At 41.0% G+C, this 26,262-nt stretch overlaps 1 protein-coding gene across 2 annotated transcripts in view; it reads right to left on the bottom strand.

Annotated features, from left to right (window-relative positions):
* The window catches only part of Spats2 (spermatogenesis associated serine rich 2), a 71,619-nt gene that overhangs the window by 27,324 nt on the left and 18,033 nt on the right, over positions 1–26,262 (bottom strand). For both annotated transcript variants that reach the window (XM_038342592.1, XM_038342591.1), the window contains exons 2-8: positions 21,603–21,857; positions 14,888–14,967; positions 12,768–12,876; positions 11,693–11,742; positions 7,836–8,094; positions 6,253–6,432; positions 1,618–1,753 (exon numbers count right to left, since the gene is read on the bottom strand). In XM_038342592.1, coding sequence (XP_038198520.1) covers positions 1,618–1,753; positions 6,253–6,432; positions 7,836–8,094; positions 11,693–11,742; positions 12,768–12,876; positions 14,888–14,967; positions 21,603–21,627 — 839 coding nt within the window. In that variant the 5' untranslated portion in view covers positions 21,628–21,857. The remainder of the gene's footprint in view (positions 1–1,617; positions 1,754–6,252; positions 6,433–7,835; positions 8,095–11,692; positions 11,743–12,767; positions 12,877–14,887; positions 14,968–21,602; positions 21,858–26,262) is intronic.

Below are 26,262 nucleotides of genomic sequence, written 5' to 3'. Positions count from 1 at the left end.
AGAGCTAAGTTTAAACACATAATACTTTAATATCTAATTAAAATGGCTTTACTACAACAGCATAAATTTCTCTCCAAGGAAGATTCAATGATCAAACACATTCCCCTTTTAGCTCACAATGCAGATTAGAATTCAGAAAGCACCAGGGGGTGGTGGTGCACATCTTTAATCCCAGCACTCGGGAGGCAGAGGCAGGTGGATCTCTGTGAGTTCTGGCCAGCCTGGTCTACAGAGTAAGTTCCAGGACAGGCTCCAAACCCACACAGAGAAACCCTGTCCTGAAAATCAAATAGATAGATAGATAGATACATAGATAGATAGATAGATAGATAGATAGATAGATATCAGGAAACACTGTGGTTCAGGGTTAAACATTTTTTAAAAAGTGTTTTCTGGAGCCTGGGAAGATGGGTCAATGGGCAAGAGTGTTTTCTCTGCAACACTGGGACCTGAGTTTGAATCCCGGCACCCACACAAGAGACTCAGCATGGCTAAACATGTGTGTAACCCCAGCATTTAGGTGCAGGACTGGAGAAGGTGAATTCTGAGAGCTGGCTGCCCAGACACCTAGTAGAAAATGAAAACTTGCAGAGCAGTGAGAGATCTAGTCCTAAGGCAATGAATGTTTCCGTCACAGAATAGCACAGGGCCCTTTTCTGGACACTGGACCACATGCATACCCGTGGGTCCACACAGTCATATGTGTGCACCAACCACACTCTCCCTCCACACACACATGAACTATTTTCAAGACGTGAGAGGTGGCTCAGGGAGTAGTCCAGACAAGGTCAGGCACATAGTAGCAGCTGTCTATAATCCCAGTGTTGCTATGGTAACATGGGAGGCAGAGACAAGACAATTCCTGGAGGCTCTTGGACCAGCTACAGGTATATTGCAGGGGCAAACAGGAGACCAGTTTCGCCAAGGTGGAAGAGACCACCAACTCTCTGACCTCCATACATTCATGCATACAAAGTATTTTCAAATCTTTGCCAAACTTGCTTTTTTCCCCAACAGAATTCAAACTGGTGCATTTTAAGAAATGAGTACAGAAAACAAATGGAAAAACACAAGACCAAAAGTAAATAAATGATTAATATGGCACTGAAGAGATTATTAGGGTAAGAGAGATAAGAAAGATGAAAAATTCAAAAAAACAGATATTCTCTACGCGTTCTGGTTTGTTTTTTGTTTCAAAATAAGGTCTTGCTTGTAGCCAGGCTGGCTTGGAAACTGGTGATCCTCCTGCCTCAGCCTCCCAAGTGCTATGATTACAGGGTAGATAAACATACCTGGCTTTCTACTTTACAGTTTTAATCTAGCAGTATGTCATTTATTATATTGTTGGCTCAACAGATTGACCCTACTCTATAATTATTTGCCTCTTTCAAAAAAAATTATTCCCATTAAGCCCATTTCTAGAGCACTGTGAGTTCCACCACTGAATCCCATACCATGGACAAAAGAAAGTGAACAAAGCAGAAAGTTAAATATACTATAGGACTTTTAGGTTATCCCCCATATGTAGGTAGAAAGGGATTAAAGAAGCTAGTGAACGGCTGGCCATATTTATAAATGAACACCGTGTTAATGATGTATAAATGCAACTTCTCTTACCAGCTTTGCAACTCAGCAAAAGCCTGCTTCATTTTCTTGATGGATGCATCCATCTCTTCTTTAACCACAACTCGGTACCGCGCGAGAGACACAGTGCAGCGCTGGAGGTCTTTCACAGACTTCTCAATGCTAGAACCTTGGAGGGAAAAAACAAGCCATTACTGTAAAAAGAAACATGCAAATTAAAAGTTGGATCTGAATGTGTTAAGTCAAAACATCATCATGTGGACTAAGACCCAAATGACCACCCTTTCCAATTCCAACAAAAGAAACTTTTTTTTTTTTTTTTTTTGGTTTTTCAAGGCAAGGTTTCTGTGTGGCTTTGGGAGCCTATCCTAGAACTAGCTCTTGTAGACCAGGCTGGCCTCGAACTCACAGAGATCCGCCTGCCTCTGCCTTCCGAGTGCTGGAATTAAAGGTGTGCACCACCATCACCTGGCAACAAAAGAAACTCTTATTTTTCAAATTTTCATGTTGGTTTGTTTGTTTGTTTGTTTTTGAGACAGGGTTTCTCTGTAGTTTTTGGTGCCTGTCCTGGAACTAGCTCTTGTAGACCAGGCTGGCCTCGAACTCACAGAGATCCTCCTGCCTCTGCCTCCCTAGTGCTGGGATTAAAGGGCGTGCGCCACCACCGCCCGGCATGTTTATTTTTTAAAGTAAGTATTCTAATGAAAATGAAGAAACAAGAAGTGGATTTATCTTTCCAGATTAAACAACACATAACACAGATGAAATATATGAAATAATGGATCTACAACAATAGACAGTAGGCAGTTCTTCCCTGAAAAAACAGAGAGAAGTGAAGCGAGGCCTATGATTGCCCCAACTTACTGTCAGGACAGTTTCTAAACTGCAATAAAGAGAAGAAATCCCAAGCCTGGCAGTCTCCAGAGCTAAATCAATGGGGAGGCTAAGGCTAGAACTCTTCAGATGAAGCAGAATCCACACAAAGATGAAGCAATAACAGGTAGACAGAGCAGTAGGAGCCCTGGCGTTAACCAGTACATGGACACGAAGACATCACCAAGTCAGCAAAGCAGTGGATGACAGCCGGACTTCACCCAGGCCAGCGACAGTTTGTATACACTGGGGAAAACAGAAAAACCTCACAATCCATACAACGGGCTGCTTAGGCGGATAGTGCCCCACAGGGAAGCAAAGGTAGCTCTAGTGTCAAGCTGTTCTCATCTAATCTAACAAGGTTCAGAAGCTTCACAGTGTTCTCATATAACCAGGCCACAGAAAAGACACAGAGTACTGAAAGAAATCCAAATATCTAGTAACCAACAAAGAAAAATTTATGATGTTTGGATTCCATTAAAAATAAGGCATATAAAAACAGAAAAAAATATTAAAAATAAAACATGATCAATTATGAAAAGAAAAAAATGACACATGCTAGAATCAAGTATGAAAGGACATCAAAAGCTGGAGAGTGATGGCTTAGCAGTTAAGAGCACTGCCTGCTCTTCCAGAGGACCTGGGCTTGATTCCCAGCACCCACAGGGCAGCTTTTAACTGTCTGTAACTCCAGCTCAGGAGGCTCCAATGCTCTCTTCTGGTCTCTATGGGTACTGGGCATACAAATGGTGCACAGACACACGTGCAGGCGAATTACTCATACACATAAATTAAAAATATTTTAAGCTGGGGACTTCAGGCCAGCGGTAGTGCTTGCCTGGCATTCCTGGGCTTAATTTAATCCCTAGTACCATCAAAGACTATGGGTTTTTTTGTTGTTGTTGTTTGGTTTTTTTTTGTTTTTGTTTTTGTTTTTTGAGACAGGGTTTCTCTGTAGCTTGGGAGCCTGTCCTGGAACTCACTCTATAGACCAGGCTGGCCCCGAACTCACAGAGCTCTGCCTGCTTCTGCTTCCTGAGTGCTGGGATTTAAAGGCATGTGCCACCACTGCCCAACAAAGATGCACATTTTTGTTTTCTCTGTCTCTCATTTCTGTTTTCTAAGATCAAGTCTCACTCTGTAATCATGGTTGGCACTGGAACTCATATGTGTATACCAGGTCAGCTTTGAACTTGACATGATCCTCCTGCTTCTTCCTCCTGAGAGCTGGGATTAGACAGCAACTATCAATAGTTGTGTATGGTATGTGTACAATATGGGCCTACACACACTTTTAATTTTACATGTATGTGCACGCAGGGGTATGTGCCAGAGATCAACCACGAGTTTCATTTCTCAGGAGTTACCCACCTTTTTTTATTTTTATGTTTTTAAGATTTACTGTTTTATTTTATGTATGAGTTTTCAGCCTGCATAGATATGTGCTTACCCAACTTATAATAAACAGTGGGATGGAAGCTATGAAAAAAATGTGTTTACCATGTGTGAGCTATCATGTGGGTCACGTGGGTTCTGGAAACTGAACCCTGGTCCTCTGCTAAAGCAACTTAACTGCTGAGCCATCTCTCTAGCCCCCTACCTTGCTTTTTGAGACAGAATCTCTCACTGGGACCGAGGGCTCACCAACAGGGAAGGCTGGCTGCCCCAGAGATTCTTCTGTCTCCAGAGCACTGGACTTTTCTATGCTTGGCTCCATACTCGGGTCCTCTTCTTGCACAGCAGACACTTTGCTGACCGAGCCATCTCCCCAGTAGCTACATTTCCAATTGCATCAGTTTTGGATGGACTCTTAGTATACTACCAGACTAACCATAAACTCCTCAATCTCTAGAGCAGCTGGAACTAAAGCCTTTGCCAGTAAATCCTGTTGCAGGGAGCCACTTGTTGGTTCCTGGCTGCTCAGCAGATCAGACCCGAAATAATCACCAGGAACTATATTATTTAAATCAATGCTTGTCCCATTAGCTCTAGCTTCTTATTTGCAAACTCCTACATCTTAATTTAACCCTTCTCCATTAATCTTGCATCACCATGAGGTCATGGCCCACAAGCAAAGTTTTAGCATGTCTGTCTCTGGCAGCGGTTCCATGGCTTCTCACTGACTCCTCCTTCTTTCTTCCAGTATTTAGTTTTCCCCGCCTAGCTAAATTCTGCCCTGCTATAGGTCCAAGGCAGTTTCTTTATTCATTAACGGTAATCACAGCATACAGAGGGGAATCCCACATCAGAATCCAGTTCACTTTTCAATACAAATTCTTCCTCCTTCCAATTTGATTTCCTTTAGAATTTATCTAAGCTTTTAATCCCTGTGCATACTTTTATTTTTGCTTGGCTGGATATTCTCAGACTGGCCACTTGGCAGCAAGCTGAGGGCTACTACAAAAATGAAAAGCAAGTGCTGACCAAATGTAGGTCATGAGCTAGCAAAATGGCTCAGAGGGCAAAGGCCCATACTGTCAAGCCTGACAATCTGAATTTGATCCCCAGATGCCACGAAGGAGAAACAAAATTGATTCCCAAAAGTTTTTCTTGGAGTATATGGTAGGCAAGCAGGAAAGCGCGTGTGCACACACACACACACACACAAATAAATGAATAAATGAACAAATAAATAAATAAATAAGTGAGTGAGTGAGTGAGTAAGTGAGTGAGTGAGTGAGTGAGTGTCGGCGGGTGGTGGTGGTGGCACACAACTTTTAATCCCAGCACTTAGGAGACAGAGACAAGTAGATCTCTGTGAGTTCAAGGCCAGCCTGGCCTACAAAGCAAGTTCTAGAACAGCCAGGACTGTTACACAGTGAAACCCTGTCTTGAAAACAAATAAATAAATAATGTAATAAATGTAAAAATTTTTAAATGTAGCTCTTATGGAAAAATATTTTTAAAAAATAGCTACAACTTATGACAGCCCTCTATATTTCTATCTCATTGTTCACTTGAGAGGATCATTATGCTTAGATACAGACGGACTAGTATGTCTGTTTAATAACTGATTGTTCATTTAAATGATTATTATAACATCTAAAAAAAACAGAGTTGTTGGATGGGGTGATGAATATCTTTTATCCCAGCTCTCAGGAGGCAGAGGCAAGCAGATTTCTGTAAATCTGAAGTAAGCCTGGTCTATAAAGAGAATTCCAGACAAGACAGAGCTACACAGTGAGATCCTGCCTCAAAATACACACATGCATGCACACACAGCCAGAGTTATTACTAGTTAGTGCTAAGTATTATCTTTGTTGAGATAAGGTCAACCCAACTACTTTAGCCCAGGCTAGCCTAGAAGCTGTGGTCTTCCTTCCTCAGGCTCCCAAGTGCTAGGATTTAGTAGTCGTGTTTTAAAAGGAAAGAACTACCACCACCAATCAATACCAAGTATTTCAGAGGACATGCTCCTGTTAGAGCATCCGTCTGCTGGACTTCAGGAAGAGCAGAGCTGGAGAGAGCAGTGAGAGTATCCTATCAGACACAGGCTTTCACACGTTGATTCAACCAGAATAAACACGAAGGAAACAGCATAAGCAGCTGCAGTGACGCACAGAGGGAACAGGGCAGTGTTAGCTAGGTCATCCTAGCAGTAGAATTTGGCCACAACTCACAAAAAGGTCCCTGCTGCTATATCAAGACACCGTAACATGCAGGGATTACAGCACAGGCAGAAATGGTTGCCTGAGGCCCCCTGGAACTTCAGCCACAAGAGCAACTGTCACGCTGTTCTCTTTGGTCAAAACAGTTGGTTTTTTTCTTTCTCTCCCAAGTGGGCCTTGGATTTACCTAGCTTTTTATTGGTAGAAGACGATGGAACATTCTCCATTCCCAGATTTGAAACCTGGGCTCCTGTGGTGGCTCTTGAGAGAGATTTGGCAGCATTCCGGGATTGCTGGGCATTCGGAACAGAGTGCGTAGTCAAAGATTTGGGCTCAAAGTCAGAGACGCCATTCTCCAGCACAGATCCTGTGCAAGAAAGAGGGTGAATTATCTAAGTTGTATTCGGTATAGAAAGAAAGCAGATAAAAAGTGCTAGACAAAGCCATGCCTATTAAAAAGGCTATTGGCTTCCATAAGTTGCAATGAAGAAAAAAGTTTCATAACATCTCAGAGGAAAAAAATAATTTAAAAGCTTCAGAGTAAAGAAAGGGCAGAACTGGAAAATAAAAAGAGAGCTTGTACACAATGAACTAGAATCCACTGGCTATCGTTGGTTTGGTTTGTTTGCAGTCAGGTACAATATTTTTTTTTTCTCTGCATCTTTAAAAAAATATATATGTGTGTGAATTAGCCAGTAAAAAACAGCAAAAAAGCAGAACAAAATTTTTACACTAACATCACCTTTAAGAACGCAGGTATACTAAAGCAGAGGGAACAAGATTAATAAACAAATACCTTTTTAAATGTAATTACGTTACGTTTAATCGTTTTATTACTCTGTGTATATGGGTTTATTTTGCCTGCATGTGTATCTGTGTAATACATGCCAAGCAGTGCCCCAGAGGCCAGAGGAGGGTGTCAGATCAGCTGGTACTGGAGTTACAGATGGCTGTGAGACGCAGTATGGGAGCTGGGGATCAAACTGGGTGCTCCTAACCACTGACCCAGCACTCCAGACTCCCTCTAAACAAAAACATCACTTTTTCTCTTCTTTTTGCTTTTTGTTGTTGTTGGGAGAGAGCAGGGTTTCTCTATGTACCACTGGTTGTCCTGGAACTCTCTATATGAGACCAGGCTGGTCTCAAACTCCCAGAAATCTGCCTGCCTCTGCCTCTCAAGGGCTCGGATTAAAGGCATGCGCCACTATGCCTGGTTTCCAAACAAGTTATTTTTCAAAGGGAAACATTTACAAAATCTTTAATATAAAATAAATGAATGCAGCACGAACAATAAAAAGTCAGAGACAGATACTGGAGTTCAATCTGAAGATCAGAAAAGCAAAGCAGCCAGTCACTAGAGTGACCTTTTACCTCTATCAACTCTGCAGACTGAAAGGGTGAGAGCCTGTCTCCATGAATCCTCAGACTCAACACTCCACTGAGTTCCTGTCTCTTCCCCTTTATATTCCTCTTTGTGCCCAGCCATATCACTCCTGTCTCCACCTCCCCAGTGCTGGGATTAAAGGTATGAGCCACCATCACCTGAATCTGTTTTTGGATCAATATTGTGCATTCCAGGGTGGCTTTGAACTCACAGAGATCTGTCTGCCTCTGCCTCCCGAGTGCTGGGATTAAAGGTGTGCGCCACCACAGCCCAGTGACCAATTATATTTAATGCAATAATAAGTGTCTCAACCAGTAGACCCCCTCACCGTCCTATTTTTTTGCATAAATTAACTTCCCAAAATCTTTATAAGAACAAAAACTCACCGGTTCTATCCAGTGTATCTGGTGTGGCAAACTCAGGATCTTCCAATTCTCTGCCATCTATTGAAAGTGTCTCCAAACCTTCACTGAGTGAGTCCACAGACTCAGCATCATTGATGGTACCATTAACATGGTAACCATTAATGCCACCTTTCTCTGAAGATGAAGGTTGTTCCTCTTTAATGGGTACTGACTTACTGGAGTCTGGGACACTGTTATTTGCTTCTGATGCAGGCTTTGGTTTGCTTTTCTTCTTTTTGTTCTAAGGTTATCAAAGATTCGGAAAAAAAAAAGAAAGGAAAAAGCAGATCCTCCAACACAACTCAGAGGTAACTAATTCCAGCTACAAAAGTCAGTGTTACCAACTTTGTACACATTCTTCTAAAAATTGAAGCAATTTTGTTTATGTTGAACTAATGACAAAAATAATACTTTACTATGTAAAACTGCATTTTGAATGAACTCTCGAAATAAAATACTTTTCATAGCAAAACATATTTTTATTTATTTTTATTTGATGTGCATTGGTATGACAGTTGTTAGCTGCCATGTGGGTGCTGGGTATTGAACCCAGGACCTCTGGAAGAGCATTGTAAGTGCTCTTAACCACTGAGCCATTTCTCCATCCTCAGCAAAACCTATCTTTAAGCAAAATAAAAAGTTATAAAAAGTAAAAGGCAACAACAAAAAAATGTAACATATTTTTAAAGTGAAATATAAACAGAGCTCTAAATAACCACAATAACCAAATAGAGAAAATACAATCTATAAGTAATTTAATGAAGCATAACCTCAGTACAATAACTGACAATGAAACCTGTGCTGCAGTATGGCTTTCAACTACTACATTAGCAAAGGTCAAAAACTTTAAAGATATAAGGTCACTGGTTCCACTCTACAGACAGCTATGACTGCTCTGGAAATAGCCAGGCATTTTCATAAATAACAGGGTGAGTGGAAACCTAGTAGTGCTTTTGAAAGTTACAAAGGCACACACCTTTCAACCAGCAGTTCTAATAACAGCAATCTATCCTGGCCAGGACTGACAATGTATACAGGATTATTCATCGCAGCACTGCTATATTAATAAGGACTGAGAAGTCATGCAAATGTATGTCAGTAGGGGACTGAGACATTCCAGGCTCCATTACATGGAATGTGCGAAGAAGAAAATACATATTTGTAATTGTTTATGTGAATAAAGTATCTTGGAAGCTACATAAGCTTGGGGTTGTAGCTCAGTGGTAAAGCACTTGCCTAGCATGCACAAGGCCCTAAGTTTGATCTCCAATGCCAAAAACGACAAAAAAAACGAATGAATAAATAAGTAAATAAACTAATAATTTTGTCTGCCTGGTGGAAAAGTGGGCACCAAATGTCTGGGGAAAAGAGGTAGGGTAAAACTATTACAGGGTACATTTATACCTTGAAAATCGGAAACATGTTAATAAAAAAATCTTTGTCTCTGTCTTAACAACAGACAGCTATGCTGGCAACATTCAGCGCTTCTCCTCCCAAGACTAGATGAGGGAAGAGCCGGTTCTCGTGCCAGGCCTTTGATGACCCTGTCCAGCAGAATGACTCCTGAACCTGGCATTCAGTTTCCTCCTCTGTCTTACTTTCTCCCATGTTGTTACACATGTGCAATAGCAGCACACACTCATGTCTTATTAGGCTAATTTAAGGGTTGTGTTACAGATTCAAGCACTGGAGAGTATCAGACTATACATCTATTTTCTTCCACCAGTTCATGTCACACACATGTGCGCGCACATTCACACTATGCACATGGCTTGTGTTGTTAATTATTTATGTTCTGAGATCAATAAATCATGACACTGGTGTTTTGAGCACTCAAAGCTATGTATGCTGGGTAAAGCCAGTGAGACAGTATGAAAAGCAGCAGGCCCAGAAAGCTTCATGAGGACCTGAACAGCGCTGCGTGACTCTGGGAAAAAATTCTCAAAGTTTAATAAAGCCAAACCTGGCTTGGTCAAGAAATCATTTCAGGGCTGGCAAGACTTCTCAGTGAGTAAAATATCTTCCACACATGGGCTGGAGAGATGGCTCAGCGGTTAAGAGCATTGCCTGCTCTTCCAAAGGTCCTGAGTTCAATTCCCAGCAACCACATGGTGGCTCACAACCATCTGTAATGAGATCTGGTGCCCTCTTCTGGCCTGCAGACATACATACCGACAGAATATTGTATACATAATAAATAAATAAATATTTAAAAAAAAATATCTTCCACACAGCCTGACCACCTGAATTCAATCCCTGGAATCCACGTTGGAAAGAGAGACCCAATTCCCCAAAGTTGTTCTCTGCACCATGGCATGTATACACCTACACACATACACAACACAATAATGAAACTTAAAAGAAAGCATTTCAGAACACAACACTAACTTAAAGGAAAAATACTCCTAACAGAGTTGGTACTTAATTCAAATCGGCACTTAAGCATTTCTTAAAGGCGGTACACCTGGGTTACAGAGCCATGGGAAGAATTCAGAACCCAGCTAGTACCACGGGAGGGAAGCAATTTGGGTCTTAAAAGGATATAAGTAAAGGGGTTAATAACCAATGTATTAGGCATTATAATGAGAATATGTATGTATTAGTTTTATAGTATTATTTTAATTTTGTTGTGGCCTTTCCCCCCAGACAGGGTTGTGCTATGTAGATCATAATGGCCTTGAAGTCCCGATCCTCCTAAGTGCGAGGCTCACAGGTGAGTGCCATCACATCTATACAGTTCTACTTTACAGGAGTACAAACTAAAGTCAGATAACACCCGCAGCTCACAAGACCAGATGAGGCAGAACAGGACAGAAACCCAGTTCTGACTGACTCTGAAGCCCAAATGCTTTCTGTTCTTTAACATGTAACATCAGATGTCCCAGGAAGGCAAGCAGCCTGAAGGAGCAAAATATGGGCTGGTAAGACGGGCAGCAAGTGAACATGACAATCGAACCTGGCAACTTGAGTTCCACCCACAGAAAGCACTTAAAGGTGAAAGGAGAGAACAAACTCCACAAAGCTACCCTCTGACCTCCGTGAGCTCATATATATGCAAACATACAAACAATAAATAAATATAGATACAAGGATAAAGTTTTTAAAGAAGCAAAAGCTCCCATTTGGCTTTAAGTCAAAACCACTACTACTAGGAACATAACACAGTTGTCTGCCCTGAAAATGAACTGTTTAGTCTATGAAACGAATCCAACTGGAAACCAGTCACCTTCCCTGGAGGTACTGGCATGCTTGCTTGCTTCTCCTCTTGTCTAGAGCAACCCCAGCAACTGTACCTGCAAATTTAATACTTTCTGCCTCTAACCACAGGGGGCAAACTCTGTGGAACACAGCAGTGTCCCAAATGTCAAAACGGCATTGTTGAGATGGTAAACAGATGGCAAACATGTAGATGTTTTCTTTCAAATATTATGAGATGTATGGAGTTGGCTGTGAAATCTGACGTCAGTGATCACCAGGGTAGATGGGCAGGTGTCCCGCCTCCACCCACAATGCTCCTCTACAGGAGCCTCCAAAGAAGCCCTAAATATTCTCTAATACTCTTTAAAGCCTTTTTTTCTTTTTAAAAATTATGAGGGGTGCTTTGTCCTCCTATACATATGTGCACCTAATGCCTGTGGAGGTCTAAAGAGGTCCAGACCACCTGCCCCTTGAGTTACAGATGGCAATCTGCTACGTGGAGCCAGGAACCGCACCCAGTTCCTCTGCAGGAGTGGTAGGCTACTATTACCTGCTAAGCCATCTTGCCAGCCCCTAAAGACTAATTTATAAGGAAACAAAACAATATAAATATCATGCTCTTACATATAACTCATCTGTACCTTTTTCTTGCCTGTTACTATCCATTCCTTGAGGACTTCACTGGCACTGCCTGAAAAAGAAATCAAAGAGATAGATTTCCTCTTGTGCCACACACATGGTAAAGGGGGAGTCAGTGCGCTTCATAATTGCTGGATAGTGTAGTGAAGTAATCATGTCCTGCTTCTGCTACACTAGCCTACTGAGGTCTCCTGGTCATTTAAGATTCTCTATATATCTTTGTCTGAGCACAAAGATGACTAGTCTTCACCTAAGTATGCTGTCTTCTCCCCTCCGTGATACATACCATCTTGACTGTGGTATCCTACAGCAGACTCAAACCCTAATATAAAGAAAACATGATGACAGAGAAAAACCCTGTAGACTTTGACTTGTTTCTCCTGTATTCACAAATCCAGAAAAGGGCAGTGGGGAGTCCTGACCTGACGCCACTCTTCTCGAAGGCAAAACAGCTTCAAGTAATGTTTTACAGAAAGAAGTTTAAATACACTTAACTCTATAAATTCAAGAAGTTGAACAAGATTATTTTCTATCTAACATATAGAGAACATAAGGAAACTGAACTTATATGTTTGAGTCACCTGCCAGAACCAAACTAAATGACAATGGAGTTTGGAAATAAATGTTGAGTCCTTGAATTGGTCATCTGTTCCTGGGCCACTGAGTTACTCCTTTGTAATAGTCACTTGAATTACTTTATCCAGTTCCATTCAAGCCCCTTATACCATCAGTTTGTTTCGGGAGAGGGGGACATAATTTTTTTAAATGGGGTCTCACTGTACAGTGGGAGACTGGCCTAGAACTCACTATATAAACAAGACTGGCCTCAAGTCATAGTTCCCTTGCCTTTATGTCTCAATACTGGGATTGCAGCAATGTGCCACCACACTTGGTCTGATTTTTTAAACACTAGTAGACAACGCTTTTTATAATAAAGGAGTTTTCTTAGTTTGTCTCTTCCTATAGTTTTTCTATAGCTTGGGATGAAAAGAGTATCTCACATTAACAAAATATCACAGTACATTAGACTGTGAGCAATGGTTCAGGTTCCAAAAGTCTAACTTGAGACAGGATTACCTTCCATGAATGCTTGTACTGTTTTGTCCACACAATTATCAAAGTGCTGCAAAACCAGGATGATTTCATTGTTGCTCCTATTAGGAACTATTGCACGCACTGCGTTTATCTGCAAAAGATGACAGAGCCGTGTAACTCTAACACGAGTTAGCAGGGAGGACAACAGCGGCATTTTACTTTCAACAGTTTTACCACTCTTTAATGTCAGTAAGAACACACAACCATCACACTGGGAATAATAAATAGAAAAATGATAACGCCACATGAAAACTTAATCTCACATTTTAAAAAGGCAGAACATTTATAGAAATAACAGGGCACCACTGAGATGGCCAGTGAAATAGAAGCATTTACAGCGACCCGCGGATCTGAGCTCAGTCTCTAGAACCCACGGTGAAGGCAGAAAACTGACACCGCCACACAAGCTAGCAGTCCTCATACATCTGCATGTGCACACCAACACTCTCCCTCCCTCCTCTCTCTCACATGCAAATAACAATAATAACTTTTATTTTTAAAGTTATAAGGTGCTGAGTATGGGCTTAAATCCCTGCAATCAGGAGGCTGAGGCTGGCAGATCTCTGTAAGTTCAAGGCCAGTCTGGTCTACTTAGTGAGTTCCATGTCTCAAAAAAACAAAAACAAAACAAAAAGTTAGATGGTATGCAAAAGATTATATGCCAAGAAAGAGTAGGCAATTAAGATATGGTGTCACACAACTGGAGTTTCATTTAGGTGCCAGCTACTAATTTACCATCAGGGGTTCTTCACTGTAAGCATACTATAGGTTAAGTAGAAAATTTAATGAACCATTAACCCTAATAGCTTAGGTTTTTGCTTTTTAAATGTCTATGTGTCATGCATGTGAGAGTCTGGTATACAGGAACATATGTGTGTGAGTACAGTCCCCATGCACACTGTAAAAGCCAGAGGACACTGGCTCTTCCATTCTGTGACTCTCCACGCCATTCCCTTGAGGCAGACTCTCCCACCGGGAGTGCGGCTGGCAGCCAGCAGGCTCCAGTGATCCTCCTGTCTATTCCTGCCATCGTGCCGGGGTCACAGCTATATGCAAGTCTGTGTGTGGGTTCTGTGGGTCTGAACTCAAGTCCTCACGCCTGCACAGCAAGTGCTCTCAGCACTGAGTCAAAATTGTTCCAGCCCAACAACTGAGATTTGTATACAGCACTATTCAAAACACTTGTTACTTTGTGTCATTTAGCTATATAAAGACTACAGAGATAACTGACAGAGATCGGCGAATTATTATAGGCTATTTTAGGCACATAAAACATAATGAACTAGTAATAACCCAGCTTAATAAAACAAGATAAATGCAAATTAAGTCCAATGGACATCTACTAAATCCTGTTTCTCCAGGAATTCCTACTCCAAAATTTGATTTAATTTTAATATATTTGTATTTTCATGCAGTATATGTATATCTCCATAAGCAATATATACTATTTTATAAGTATTATTTCATCATACATACCTTTTTTAGTTTTTTGCCACACATTATTTTCTTCATATTGATAAGCATGTTTGTTATTCATATATTTTAACACACACATTGTACATGGCATTCCTATTGTATAATATATCTAATTTATTCATTGTCCTGTTAATGGATAATCAGAACTTTTTTTGTTGGTTAGCTTTTTGGTTTTGCAATGATAGAGGTTTCACGTGCAAGGCACACACTCACTGGAGTGCCAATCCCAGACCACAGTTTTGTTTGTCTGTCGTTGAGTCCTTAGTACCTAGGACAATATTTACAACAATGAAAAGCCATGTCTTCTGTGTAACTATTAGAATTCTTATGTGGCCGCCACCACCTAGCTCATTTTCTTTTTTCCTTTTGTTTTTTTTGTTTGTTTGTTTGTTTGTTTTTGTTTTTTTTTGAGACCAATATCACTATGTAACCCTAACTGGCCTGGAACTTACTATGGAGACCAGATTTCTGGCTTCACAGAAATCCATCTGTCTCCTGGAATTACAGGTATATGCCACTACACCAGGGCAGATTTCATATTCATAATGCATTTGTGATAGTCACTGCTTATATTAACAAATTTTCCTATGGTATTCAAATTTAATATCCATAGTAATTAATCTTACCTTCTCTTTCATGTTCTCAAAAGTTCCTCCCTGGGCCAATACAGTATTGGACTGCAAATCAAAAATGAATCCTGAAGAATCTAAAAGAATATAAAAAAAAATGATATAATCTATGTGTTTTATTCATCCAAGACAAAAAGATCAAGAATAGCTACTTTCCCCCCACGTAATTACTAATAATTTAGTTACTACTTAGAAAATTTCATTATATACATAGTTCATATATAACTACATTTTGAGTTAGTCATAAAATTTTATTTTTTAAAAGATTTATTTATTTTTGTCAGGCATGGAGGCACACACTTTTAATCTCAGCATTTAGGTGGATTTTGATGAGTTCAAGGCCAGCCTGGGCTGTACAGTAAGTTCCAGGATAACCAGAGGTACATAGTGAAACTCTGTCTCAGACAGTGTTTGCCTGCATGTATACATGTGCACCACATGTGCCTGGTACCTGCAGAAGCCAGAGGGAGCACTGGATCCCCTAGAAATGGAGTCTCGGACAATTGGGGGTCAGCATGTAGGTACTGGAACCAAACCTAGATCCTTTGCAAGAGCAGCAAGTGTTCTTAACTGTCTACTTTTCAAGTAGGTTTTGAGGAAACTAGCAACAAGCCAACTATATCCTATAGTCCTAATCTCTTTCTTAATTACCCCTCCTTAACTTATAAGCCCCTAAGAATGGCACAAGCAAACAGCTGTCTATGAGACTGGGAGTAGAGACTGCAGCATCTGCAGTTAGTAACAATCAAAGTCAGTTTTCTTCTTAGACTAAGAACTTCATGAATACATTCACTGACTGATGTCCCAGGTGTGTGATAAAGCAGTGGATCCAAGTCTTACCAACACTATATCCAAGTCTGTATTCAGCAAATCAAACTGCACAATAAGCAGGGTAGACAAACATAACCTGGAATGAATTGTTCAGTGTGATTGGTTCAAAATAAAGTCTAGTTTCTTGGCACAAATTTAATAAAGGGTATTAAATTTAATAAATTGTTGTTGTTGTAGTTTTAACTAAACTGTGACTACACAATCAGTAAATTACCGAATAACCACAGCACTGTGTGTGCATTCATGCATGTATCTGTGTGTGAGACACCAGCTACGGACCCTTACACCTACCAGGCAAGAGCTCTGCCACTGAATTACACCCTAGCTGTACAGTGAATGCTTCCATTCTATGAGAGGCAATCCTAGGAAACACTTAAAGTACTTCTCAAATTCTGATGTGCATGTCTATCTTCTGAGGAATCCTATGCCAAAAAGTAGGCTGTGCCTCAACAGTCTAAGGCTTAAGATTTTTTGGTTTGGTTTGGTTTTTTGAGACAGAGTTTCTCTCGTGTAACAGCCCTGACTGTCCTGGAACTCTATAGACCAAGCTGGACTCTAACCCACAGAGACCTACCTACCTGCCTCTGGCTCCCGAGTGCTGGGATTAAAGGTGTGCACCACTGCCCAGCTGAGGTTTAAGATTCTTACTCCCAGTTGGTTTCAGCATTACCAATCCTGAACCCCACTAAGGAGTAGTTTGGGAACTGAAATCTCAACAAAGCAAGTAATACGGGAAAGTCTGACAAAAGGAGTATGGAAAATTGAAATATGACAGTATATTCCAAATTCCTTTGCTATTACTACAAACATGTTTTAATTAAAGTTTGGTTTAGAGTTTAACTTTTGCCTTCTTTCCAAATAACTCCTGGTTGCTATGAAAGATCAAAGTTTTATGTTATGGTAAGATCTGCGTGCAAAGGTGAAAGATAACACGAATACAACCCATGTCATTTAAGAGAAATTATGTTTGCCAGTTACAATGAACTATGAATTCATTGAGCTCTAACCTCTGTTAACACAAAAGGACCAGGAGGCACTTAGACAAACTCACTGTGTGTGCATCTTCCAGAGGACTACAGACATGGGTAGTTCTCAGTTATCTTTATCAACTGAAAGAGATGCCGCTGAGAAAGAGGAAGACCTTAGACAGCACAACACTACCGTCCAGGACCTCCTGAGAGCACACACCAGTCCAATGATATCATTTGAATGCTGCAGTGAGCTCCCCCGCTCCACTGAAGAACTACCAATGAGCAGGAGGATGGTATAGAGACATCAATCATCTACTTACGGTTAGAGACTCAAACCACCAATCTCCTTTAGGAGAGGGGACAGTTGGATCAAAACAGCAATTTATAGTTTCTATTAGAGAAGGATTACTACTAGCCTTTTAATTATTCCCCTCACAACACACCAGCAAACACAAACTACAGAGACAACAAATGGCAGCTCTCCACTCAGCTCCCAAAATTAATCTCCATATTATTTGAATTTATCCAGCATGCCAATTAACATAAAACTGACATACAAAGCAAACTGGGTGTAGTAAAGCATGTCTGTAATCTCATGACTAGATGGGTGAATGAAGGAAAGGAAGAAAGGAGGAGGAATGAAAGGGAACAAACTCAGATTAATAAAATTAGAATAGTTAAAAATAGGGTCTAGCTGGGCATGGTGGCACATGCTTTAATCCCAGCATTCGGGAGGCAAAGGCAAGAAGAGCTCTGTGAGTTCGAGGCCAGCCTGGTCTACAAAGCTAGTAACAGGACAGCCAGCTGTTACACAGAAACCCTGTCTCAAAAAACCTAAAAAGAAAACAACAACAAAACCATATATATGTACATGTATATTTAAGAAGATCCTGGTACATTACCCCTCGGCTAATAAACGCAGTACTCATCCCTGCACCAGGTCCTAAGGAGTTAGGGGACTAGGGAGGTGGCTCAATGCTAGAAGTCAGAAGAGTGTGCTGGATCCCCTGCAACTAGTCACAGTTGTGAACTGCCATGTGGATGCTAAACTTGAACCTGGGTCCTCTGGAAAAACAGTCAGTGCTCTTAACCACTAAGCCAAGTCTCTAATTCCCAACCAATTTAAAAAAAAAAAAATCCAAGCATGTTTGTGTTTGTAATTTAGCGCAGGGGAGGCCAGCCAGCTTATCCTCCAGTGAGCTACAGACCAAAGGAAGACCCTGACTCTGATGTGGGCGTGATAGTGCACAACTTTGATTTCAGCACTTTGTAGGCAGAGAGGCAGGCAGATTTTTGTGAGATCCAGACCAGACTGGTCTACAGAGCAAGTTCTGGGCCAGACAGGGCTACAGGTGAGAACCTGTCTTTAAAAAAAAAAAAAAAAAAGACAAAAAGTATATTAATACAACAGCAACTAAGAATTAGCTTATCAAACTGCACAGAACTAAAAACATACATGCCAAGCCAGGCTTGGCAGTACACATTTTTAATCCAGGACTCGAGAGGTAGAGGTAAGTGGATCACTCTAAATTTGAAGCCATTTTGATTCACACAATGAGTTCCAGGCCAGCCAGGGCTACACAGTGAGAACCTGTCTCAAAATAAATAATAATAATAATAAACCATGCAATGGACTCCCACAACAGCACTTATGGAGTAGAGATTACTAAAAGCCCCACCACCCTAGACCCTACCCCAAGAAGTTAGCCAAAGCTAACATTATAAATATACAGAGGCTCTGTGAAGTACTGAAGGGAATTTGATTAACAGATTTCTCTTCATCAAAGCCCTGCCCACCCCCAACTCTAGATTGCTTAAAGCAAACTCAAGTGTACAGATCTGCTCAGGTATGAAGTAAGTTGTGAGGTTCTTAGAAAGCTAATAAATTTGCATCTTTTATTTAGACTGCTTACACCATTTCCGATGAATACAGACGATGACAAATTATTTCCTTGACAAAGTAAGGTGAAATTGGGATTATAAACTCTGAAAATCCCTCCCCATACTCTGCAATTCTGGGCACTGAACTCAAGGCTTCCTGCATGGTAGGCAAAAGCTCTACCACTGAGCTATACTCCCAGTCTGAAGCTTGTTAAATTTTTCAATGATGGAAAAATGAGGAGGTCAGTTGCAGTATTATCCCTTATCCAGAGTAACACCCTGAGTCCTACTGGAGAATCAAGGGAGCCAGAGTTGTCAGACAACACTGCTGCTGCTACTCACTGAATACTCTACTTCTCAAGGGTCCATTACTCTGACAGCTCCTTGGCAGATCACAGCTGTTTGCTACTCACTGTTATACACAGATGCACAGCAAGATGAGGAGCAATATGGCTAACATTTTACCAGGGCCAAAGAAAGGCAAGAAAAGGTAAGATCCAATTAAAAGGGTAAAGTTAGAGATAAGGAAGTCTAGAAGCTCAACTACTATTAGTCATCTTTATTCTCTCTTTGTTTTTAAAAGATTTATTTATTTATTATGTATACAACATTCCTTCCATGTATGCTTGCATGCCAGAAGAGGGTACCAGATATCATTACAGATGGTTGTGAGCCACCATGTGGTTACTGGGAATTGAACTCAGGACCTCTGGAAGAGCGGTCAGTGCTCTTAACCTCTGAGCCATCTCTCCAGCCCTCTTCATTCTTTTGTTCAACATCCTTTTGAAAATTAAAAGGTTAACTCAAGAGCCCACAAGATGATTACACAGGTAAAGGCCTCGTTGTCAAGCCTGATGACCTGAGTTGGATCCCTGGGACTCAAACAACAGAAGAAGAAAGTCGACTCCTACCAAGTTATCCTCTGAGCTCCACAGGAAGCTGGGTATGCACATGTCCTCACACACAAAATAAATAAATATGCAAACAAACAGATACAAATATTTTTAAAACTGAAACAAATGCTTGAGCAAATATAAGCTCTTGGAAAGGTGGCTATTGCAGGAACTGAACACAGCTGGCATGTGGCAATCAAAGTGACCATTTCTCAGACATCACCTCTCACCAGTCTAGGCTTACAACTAGACTAAGTCGGCTGGACAGTGAGGACTAGGAAGCCATTTGTCTCTGTTTCCTTAGCACTGGATTACAAGACTGATAGAAGGGAAGAAGAAGGGGAGAGGAGGAGGAGAAGGAAGAGAGGAAGGGAGGAAAGAGGGGGAATAGGAAAGAAGAGAAGGGGAGGGAAAGAGGGAGAATAAGAGGAAGAAAGAAAAGGGGGAAGGGACAGACAGAAGTAAAGGAAGGAAAGAGGGAAAGAAGGGAGAGGTGGAAGGGAAGGGTAGAAAGGAAAGGAGCAAGGGACAGAGGACATATGTATGAATAATGGGACAAAGCAGAAAGGTAACCTACATGGTAGTTCCTAAAAGATGGGTCAGGAGGTTGCCAAAAACAAATACAGTGGCAAATGAGGTTATAACTTACCCTTTTCCTTATAAACGAGCCTTAGACTTTCCTTTTTCTCTAACAGTTTGAGAATAATTTAAAGTTTGTAAGTGGAAGGCTGGGTGATGGTGGTGCACACCTTTAATCCCAGCACTTGGGTAGCAGAGGCAGGTGGATCTCTGTGAACTCAAGCCCAGCCTGGTCTACAAAGCAAGTTCCAGGACAGTCAGGGATACAGGGATACACAGAAAACCCGTCTCAAAAAAAAAAAAAAAAAGTAAGTGGTGCTTCTTTCTTCCCACGGACACTGGAAAGTGTAGGAGCTGGTCCTACTGTACAAACATAAGTGCAAGGAAGAAAGCCTGCTGTTGCCAGGTGGTGGTGCACACCTTTAATCCCACTAGTGAGGCAGAGGCAGGCAGATCTCTCGGTTAGAGGCCAGCCTGGTCTACAGAAAGAGAGTTCTAGGTTCTAGGACAGCCTAGGCTACATAGACCCTGTCTGAAAAGAAAGGCAGGCAGGCAGGCAGGCAGGCCACTGTCACAGAACTGCTAGTTAGTGCCTAGAATACTCCCAAACGTCAAAACTGAAGACAGCACCAACTTTAGTATGCGAGAGATAATATTCTCTTCTGCTAATACTACAATGAAATTACTTATAGTTTTTAAAACTATAAGTAACTGTGGCATATTATCTTCTTTTGAGGTTTTTGAACTTTCTAATCTAAATTAAAAGCATTTCTACCATATTGAATCTGTGAAAATCTCAATCTATGGAATTCTGTTTTGAATTAAAGAACATATTAAAAATGAAAATGAACAAGAGAAGGTGGTCACTCTCTGAATGAATCCTGTGCAGTGGTTCAGCTGCTGTTACACTTGCTAATACAGCACACTTAAAAAGGGATTCTACACAGCCTCTGTTTTGCTTCCCCTCACTATAACCTCTCTTGATACTTCATGTCTGTATCTTCCATTCTGTCAGGGTAGCAAACGCGGAAAGAAAGCTAAAGAAGGAAACAAAGCCTGGAAGCGTTCACTCTTGCTCCACTTCCTGTCCCTTGGAATATGAAGCATCCTGCAGGAAGCTAGCTTCTACTGCATCTCTCTAACACATGCCACTCCACAAAAGCGCACCATCAGGATATGTCCCACTCGCTAACAAATCTATTACAATTGGGTAAATCTGTCTGAATAGAAAAACAATTTCTAGTGAGATCAATTCTCAGACTTATACACAAAACGAAAACCTAACACAATCCTTGCAAAATCATTCAGAATATGTTACTAAAGGAATAGTTTTAAAACATACAGACAAAAATTAAGTATTGCTGGTCTACAACTATGCTTTGGTTTTACCTTTCTGCAGTTCTTGGGGATCAAATCCAGGCTGACCTGATGCATGCCGGTAAGCACTTGAGCTTTAGTCCCCACCCCAGAGCCCTGTGTATACCAGGCAAGCTCTCTATCACTAAGCTACACACATTCCCCAGGCGGCAAACAATTTATGCACATATGTGATCTTACCCTTCTGGCTTTGTTTCCTAGACATTGCAGTTTTCTCAATGTTAAAAAAAAAAATACAGAAGAAAATATCTTGTCCAAATTCTGGGAATCCTGATAATTTAAAAGTAGGCAATAGAAGTCTGTAGTTAGAAGTAACAAATGCAAAATCCTGGTTGTTTAAAATTCTGTTCACTAGCTGTCAAATTCTTTTCCTTCTCTGGTATTAACTTCTTGTCAGGATGTATCATTGCAGACAGTCATGTCTTCTTCCAGGGTCTAGAAGGAAAAGTATAAACACATTTACTATTACAATAGTGAATATCAGTAAAAACTGTGTAAGTGACATATGTGGGTTTTCAATTTCTGCAAAACTAGTTTTTGTTAATGAAAAGCACCATTTTCTAAGGAAAACTTAACCTTACAATCTGATCATCTTAACTGATAAAGTATGCTTTCTCTCTTGGCCCCCTCTCCTCTCTCTGGAACTCACCAGATCTTTGACACTTTAGCCTGCCCACATGGCACAGAGACATAAGCATGCACTAACCCCTCATGAAAGCATCTTTTTGCGTGGAGGTTATTATAGAAAGCCACAACTGATCCAAATGCAGAGAACTACTGACCGGGATGCCCAGCCCACACCAACACATCTACAACACAGCCCCTACACTTAAAGCTTGGGGATCATTGGGGAAAGAGAAAAGAGACAGGAAATCTGCTGCAAGGCTGTGTCTAGAAATGACAGGGAAGCTACATCATGATACTCAACTATAAATAGTTGTCCAAACGAAACCTAACAATGACACCAGCTGGCAGGCCATGGATGAGGGTAATCTCTCCAGACCCTCCTTAGATGAGAAGATACAGGCAATTAATAACTGCTGAGAGAGGGAGAATTCGTCTTCCCTAGGATGGGCTATCCAGTCCCAAGTGGTCACCCATCAAAACATATTACACAAAAGCAACACTAAATGTACTCAGCAGATTGCATTATGTATTTTTTCATACATACGTGTAAGAATAATAACTAAAGAGCCGGGCGGTGGTGGCGCACGCCTTTAATCCCAGCACTCGGGAGGCAGAGGCAGGAGGATCTCTGAGTTCGAGGCCAGCCTGGTCTACAAGAGCTAGTTCCAGGACAGGCTCTAGAAACTACAGGGAAACCCTGTCTCGAAAAACCAAAAAAAAAAAAAAAAAAGAATAATAACTAAAGAAGCCATGAATTTGAGATAGGAGGGAGGCAGAACATGGGAGAGGTTGGAGAGAAGTGGGGAGAAATAATCTTTTGGGGGCGAGAGTTTCGAGACAAGGCCTCTCTGTGTAGCCTTGGCTCTTCTGGAAATCGTTCTATAGACCAGGCTGGCTTGGAGCTCTGCCTGCCTCTGCCTCCCAAGTGCTATGATTAAAAGGCATGTGCCACCACTGCCCAGCTGATATAATTATATTTTAATTAAACACATTTTAAAGTATACTTTCTTTTTTATTTTGAGGTATTTTATTTCTTAAAATTTTTTATTGATCAGGAACTACTCTATTAAAAAATACAATTGAATACCATCATTACTGTCACCATGCAAATGACCTGCAAAGAAAAACTGCACACATGAATATTTTGTTCCCCATTTTCAATCAGGAAATAGTTGCCACTGATAAGCAGATAGTCCAGAGTCTGCTAAGAATGCTCAGAATACACTGCTGCCCATGTTACAACCAAAGCTCCCTGGGACATCTGTGGTCTGGACTGTTGCCTAAAGCCATGTTAATATCTGTGGTTTCAGGAGAGCTGGCCCCACACCTCGCCTGTGAGCACAGGTCAGGTAAAACATCGATACATATAAAATGTTAGGGTGGCGTAGACCTTTAAGCCCAGCACTCGGGAGGCAGAGACAGGTGGATCTGTGAGTTCAAGGCCAGCCTGGTCTACAGAGCTAGTTCCAAGATAGTCAGAGCTACAGAGGAACCCTGTCTCAAAAAAAACCAATAAATAAATAAATAAATAAATAAATAAATAAATAAATAATAAATAAATAAATATTAAAATTTTAAATTCTTAAAAGCACAGATTGTAATTACGATTAAGTCTGACTTCTGCAGGAAAACTAAAACAGCTTCAGACAGAAACTAACTGGCCCCAACAAAATGGAAAAAGGTATACTGGAAGAGACCAGCAAGAACGACGGCAGTTAAGGAAACTCATACCTAAAGAAAAGGAATTGCTTTCTCCACTGTGTATTTCCAACCAGACATTTTGAAAGAGGGCGGCTTTCATCTGCTAAATCACTAAAACTCTCTGAATTATTCAGCAGCAGTTTAATTAAGCTTTCTTCACTTTTTCCTAGACAGTCAAATGTTTGTTTGAGCAAATACCAAGAAAAATATAATCATAATTAATTTAGTAGGAATAAAAATACATATCCTGCTTTATGATGATTCTTTAAATAGTGAATAATAAAGATATTTAAGGCTATTTTTTAGGATTTACTTTTATGCTATGTGTATGAGTGTTCTGCGGGCGTGTAAGTGTGGTGCTGTGAGTGTTTTGCAGGCATGTGAGCGCACCACACACATGGCTGCAGTGCATGCAGAGACCAGAAGAGAGCACCAGATTCCCTGGGACTGGAGTTCTAGAGGGCTGTAAGATGCCAGGCCCTCTTTAAGAGCAGCAAATGCTTGGTCTCTAAGCCATCTCTCCAGTCCCAATCCAAGACTATTCCATCCACCGAACTGTTTAAAGAGATTTTATATCACTATATTAAATAGTTTATAAAAAGCAAGGAAAGGTAAGTGGGCATACTATAATCCCGGCACCAAAAAGACTGCTGGGCGTCCAAGGCCTGCCTGGGATACACAGCAAAATCCTGTTTCAAAAGAAACCAAAAATGTCTATTTCACCCATAATGCGGCTGTGGTTTTGTTTGGTTTTCTATTGTTGTTGTTGCTGTTTGAGACAGTTTATCACTGTGTAGCTCTGGATGACCTGGAACTCAGGGACTGTCCTGTTTTTGTCTCCTCAGTGTTGAGATTAAAAGCATGCACCACTACATCCTACCAACGTGGCTGATCTAAGTATTAGTCTGAGCTTTGGGACTAACAGCAAAGAGTCTTCTCATTTAAAAAGAGAATGGATCTCTCTTGCTCACAGGGCAAATATTTAGGTTCCTACTTTAAAAAGTTTTGTTTTGTTTTGTTTTTTATGTCTATGATGGCCTGGAACTCCCAATCTTCCGGCCTACTTGTATGTAATGTTGGCATTACAGGATCGTACAGTCATGCCAGGTGTCTATGCACATTTCCAGCTTAGTAAGTAAGCACTGCTTTCACAATGAGTCCCCACAACTGCCTAGTGACCTCTGCTTTGCTCAAAAGTTCTAATGTTTCAATAAAATTAACTTCAGACCTGTCAGAAACTGCAGAGCATGGCAATACACATCTTTAATCTGAGTAACTAGAGGCCAACCTGAGCTATACAGAGAGTTGCCTTCAAACAAACAAACAAACAAACAAATAAATAAATAGGTTCTAGGGCTGGAGATACAGACGGCTGAGCAGTTAGGAGCACCTGTTGCTTGAGACCACCCAGGTTTGGATCTCAGCACTCCCCCACATGGTTGCTCCAACAACCTTTATCTCCCTTTCCAGGGATGCCACTCCCATTTTGACCTCCCTGGGCACCAGGCTTGCAGAAGGTACATATACAGACATGCAGGTTAAATACATATAAAATTTTAAGAAACATAAAAGGCTAGGCTGTAGCTCAATGATAGAGTGCTTAGCCAGAATACTAATGAGCCTGAGTTTGATCCCCAGCACCGAAGGAAAAAAAATACTAGAAAGAACCAGGGGCCCAAGGTGGTGCAAACCTATAATCCTAGCACTCAGGAGGCAAAGACAGAAACCCTGGATGATCAAGATTAGCCCCAGTTACATTAGATTCTTTTCAAAATATTTAAAAACTGCCAGGCGGTGGTGGCACACGCCTTTAATCCTAGCGCTTGAGAGGCAGAGGCAGGCAGATCTCTCTAAACTGGAGGCCAGTCTGAACCCTTTCTCAAAAACAAAACAAAACCAAAAAAAAAGTCAGGATGGTGATGCATGCCTACAATACCGGCATTCAGATGATGGAAGGGTTATGAGTTCAACTGAGCCTGCCTGTGTTACACACCAAGACCTGTCTCAAAAAAAAAAAAAAAATACTCCTGATCTGGAGGAGGGAGGTGAGGTGGGAAAACTCGGGGGGGGGGGGGGGAGGGAGGGGAAACTGGTCGGGATATATGTTAGAAAAAATTTTAATTAAATTTAAAAATGAAAAGAAAAAGAAAAAACAAAAAACCTACTCCTAGGGCGAGAGTTGGCTCAGCAGTTAAGAGCACTGGTTGCTCTTCCAGAAAATCCAGGTTCAATTCCTAGCACCCACATGGAGGTTCACAATCATCTACAAGTCCAGTTCCAAACAATCTGACACTTTCTTCAGGTACCGGGTACACTCATGGCGCACAGACTTACATGTAGGCAAAACACTCATACATATTAAAGAAAATTTTTTAAAAATTTAAAACTGCTCCTAATAATATCAGACATAAGATTACAGAGAGACACATTAAGAATATAGAACGTGCCTGTAATGCTATCACTCAATGGGCTCAGGGAGAAAGATCTCCAGCTTAAAACCAGCTTAGGGCAC

Source organism: Arvicola amphibius, chromosome 9 (genome assembly GCF_903992535.2).
Source record: "Arvicola amphibius chromosome 9, mArvAmp1.2, whole genome shotgun sequence".
Classification (NCBI taxonomy): Eukaryota; Metazoa; Chordata; class Mammalia; order Rodentia; family Cricetidae; genus Arvicola; species Arvicola amphibius.
This window is presented reverse-complemented; position numbering and strand designations above follow the sequence as displayed.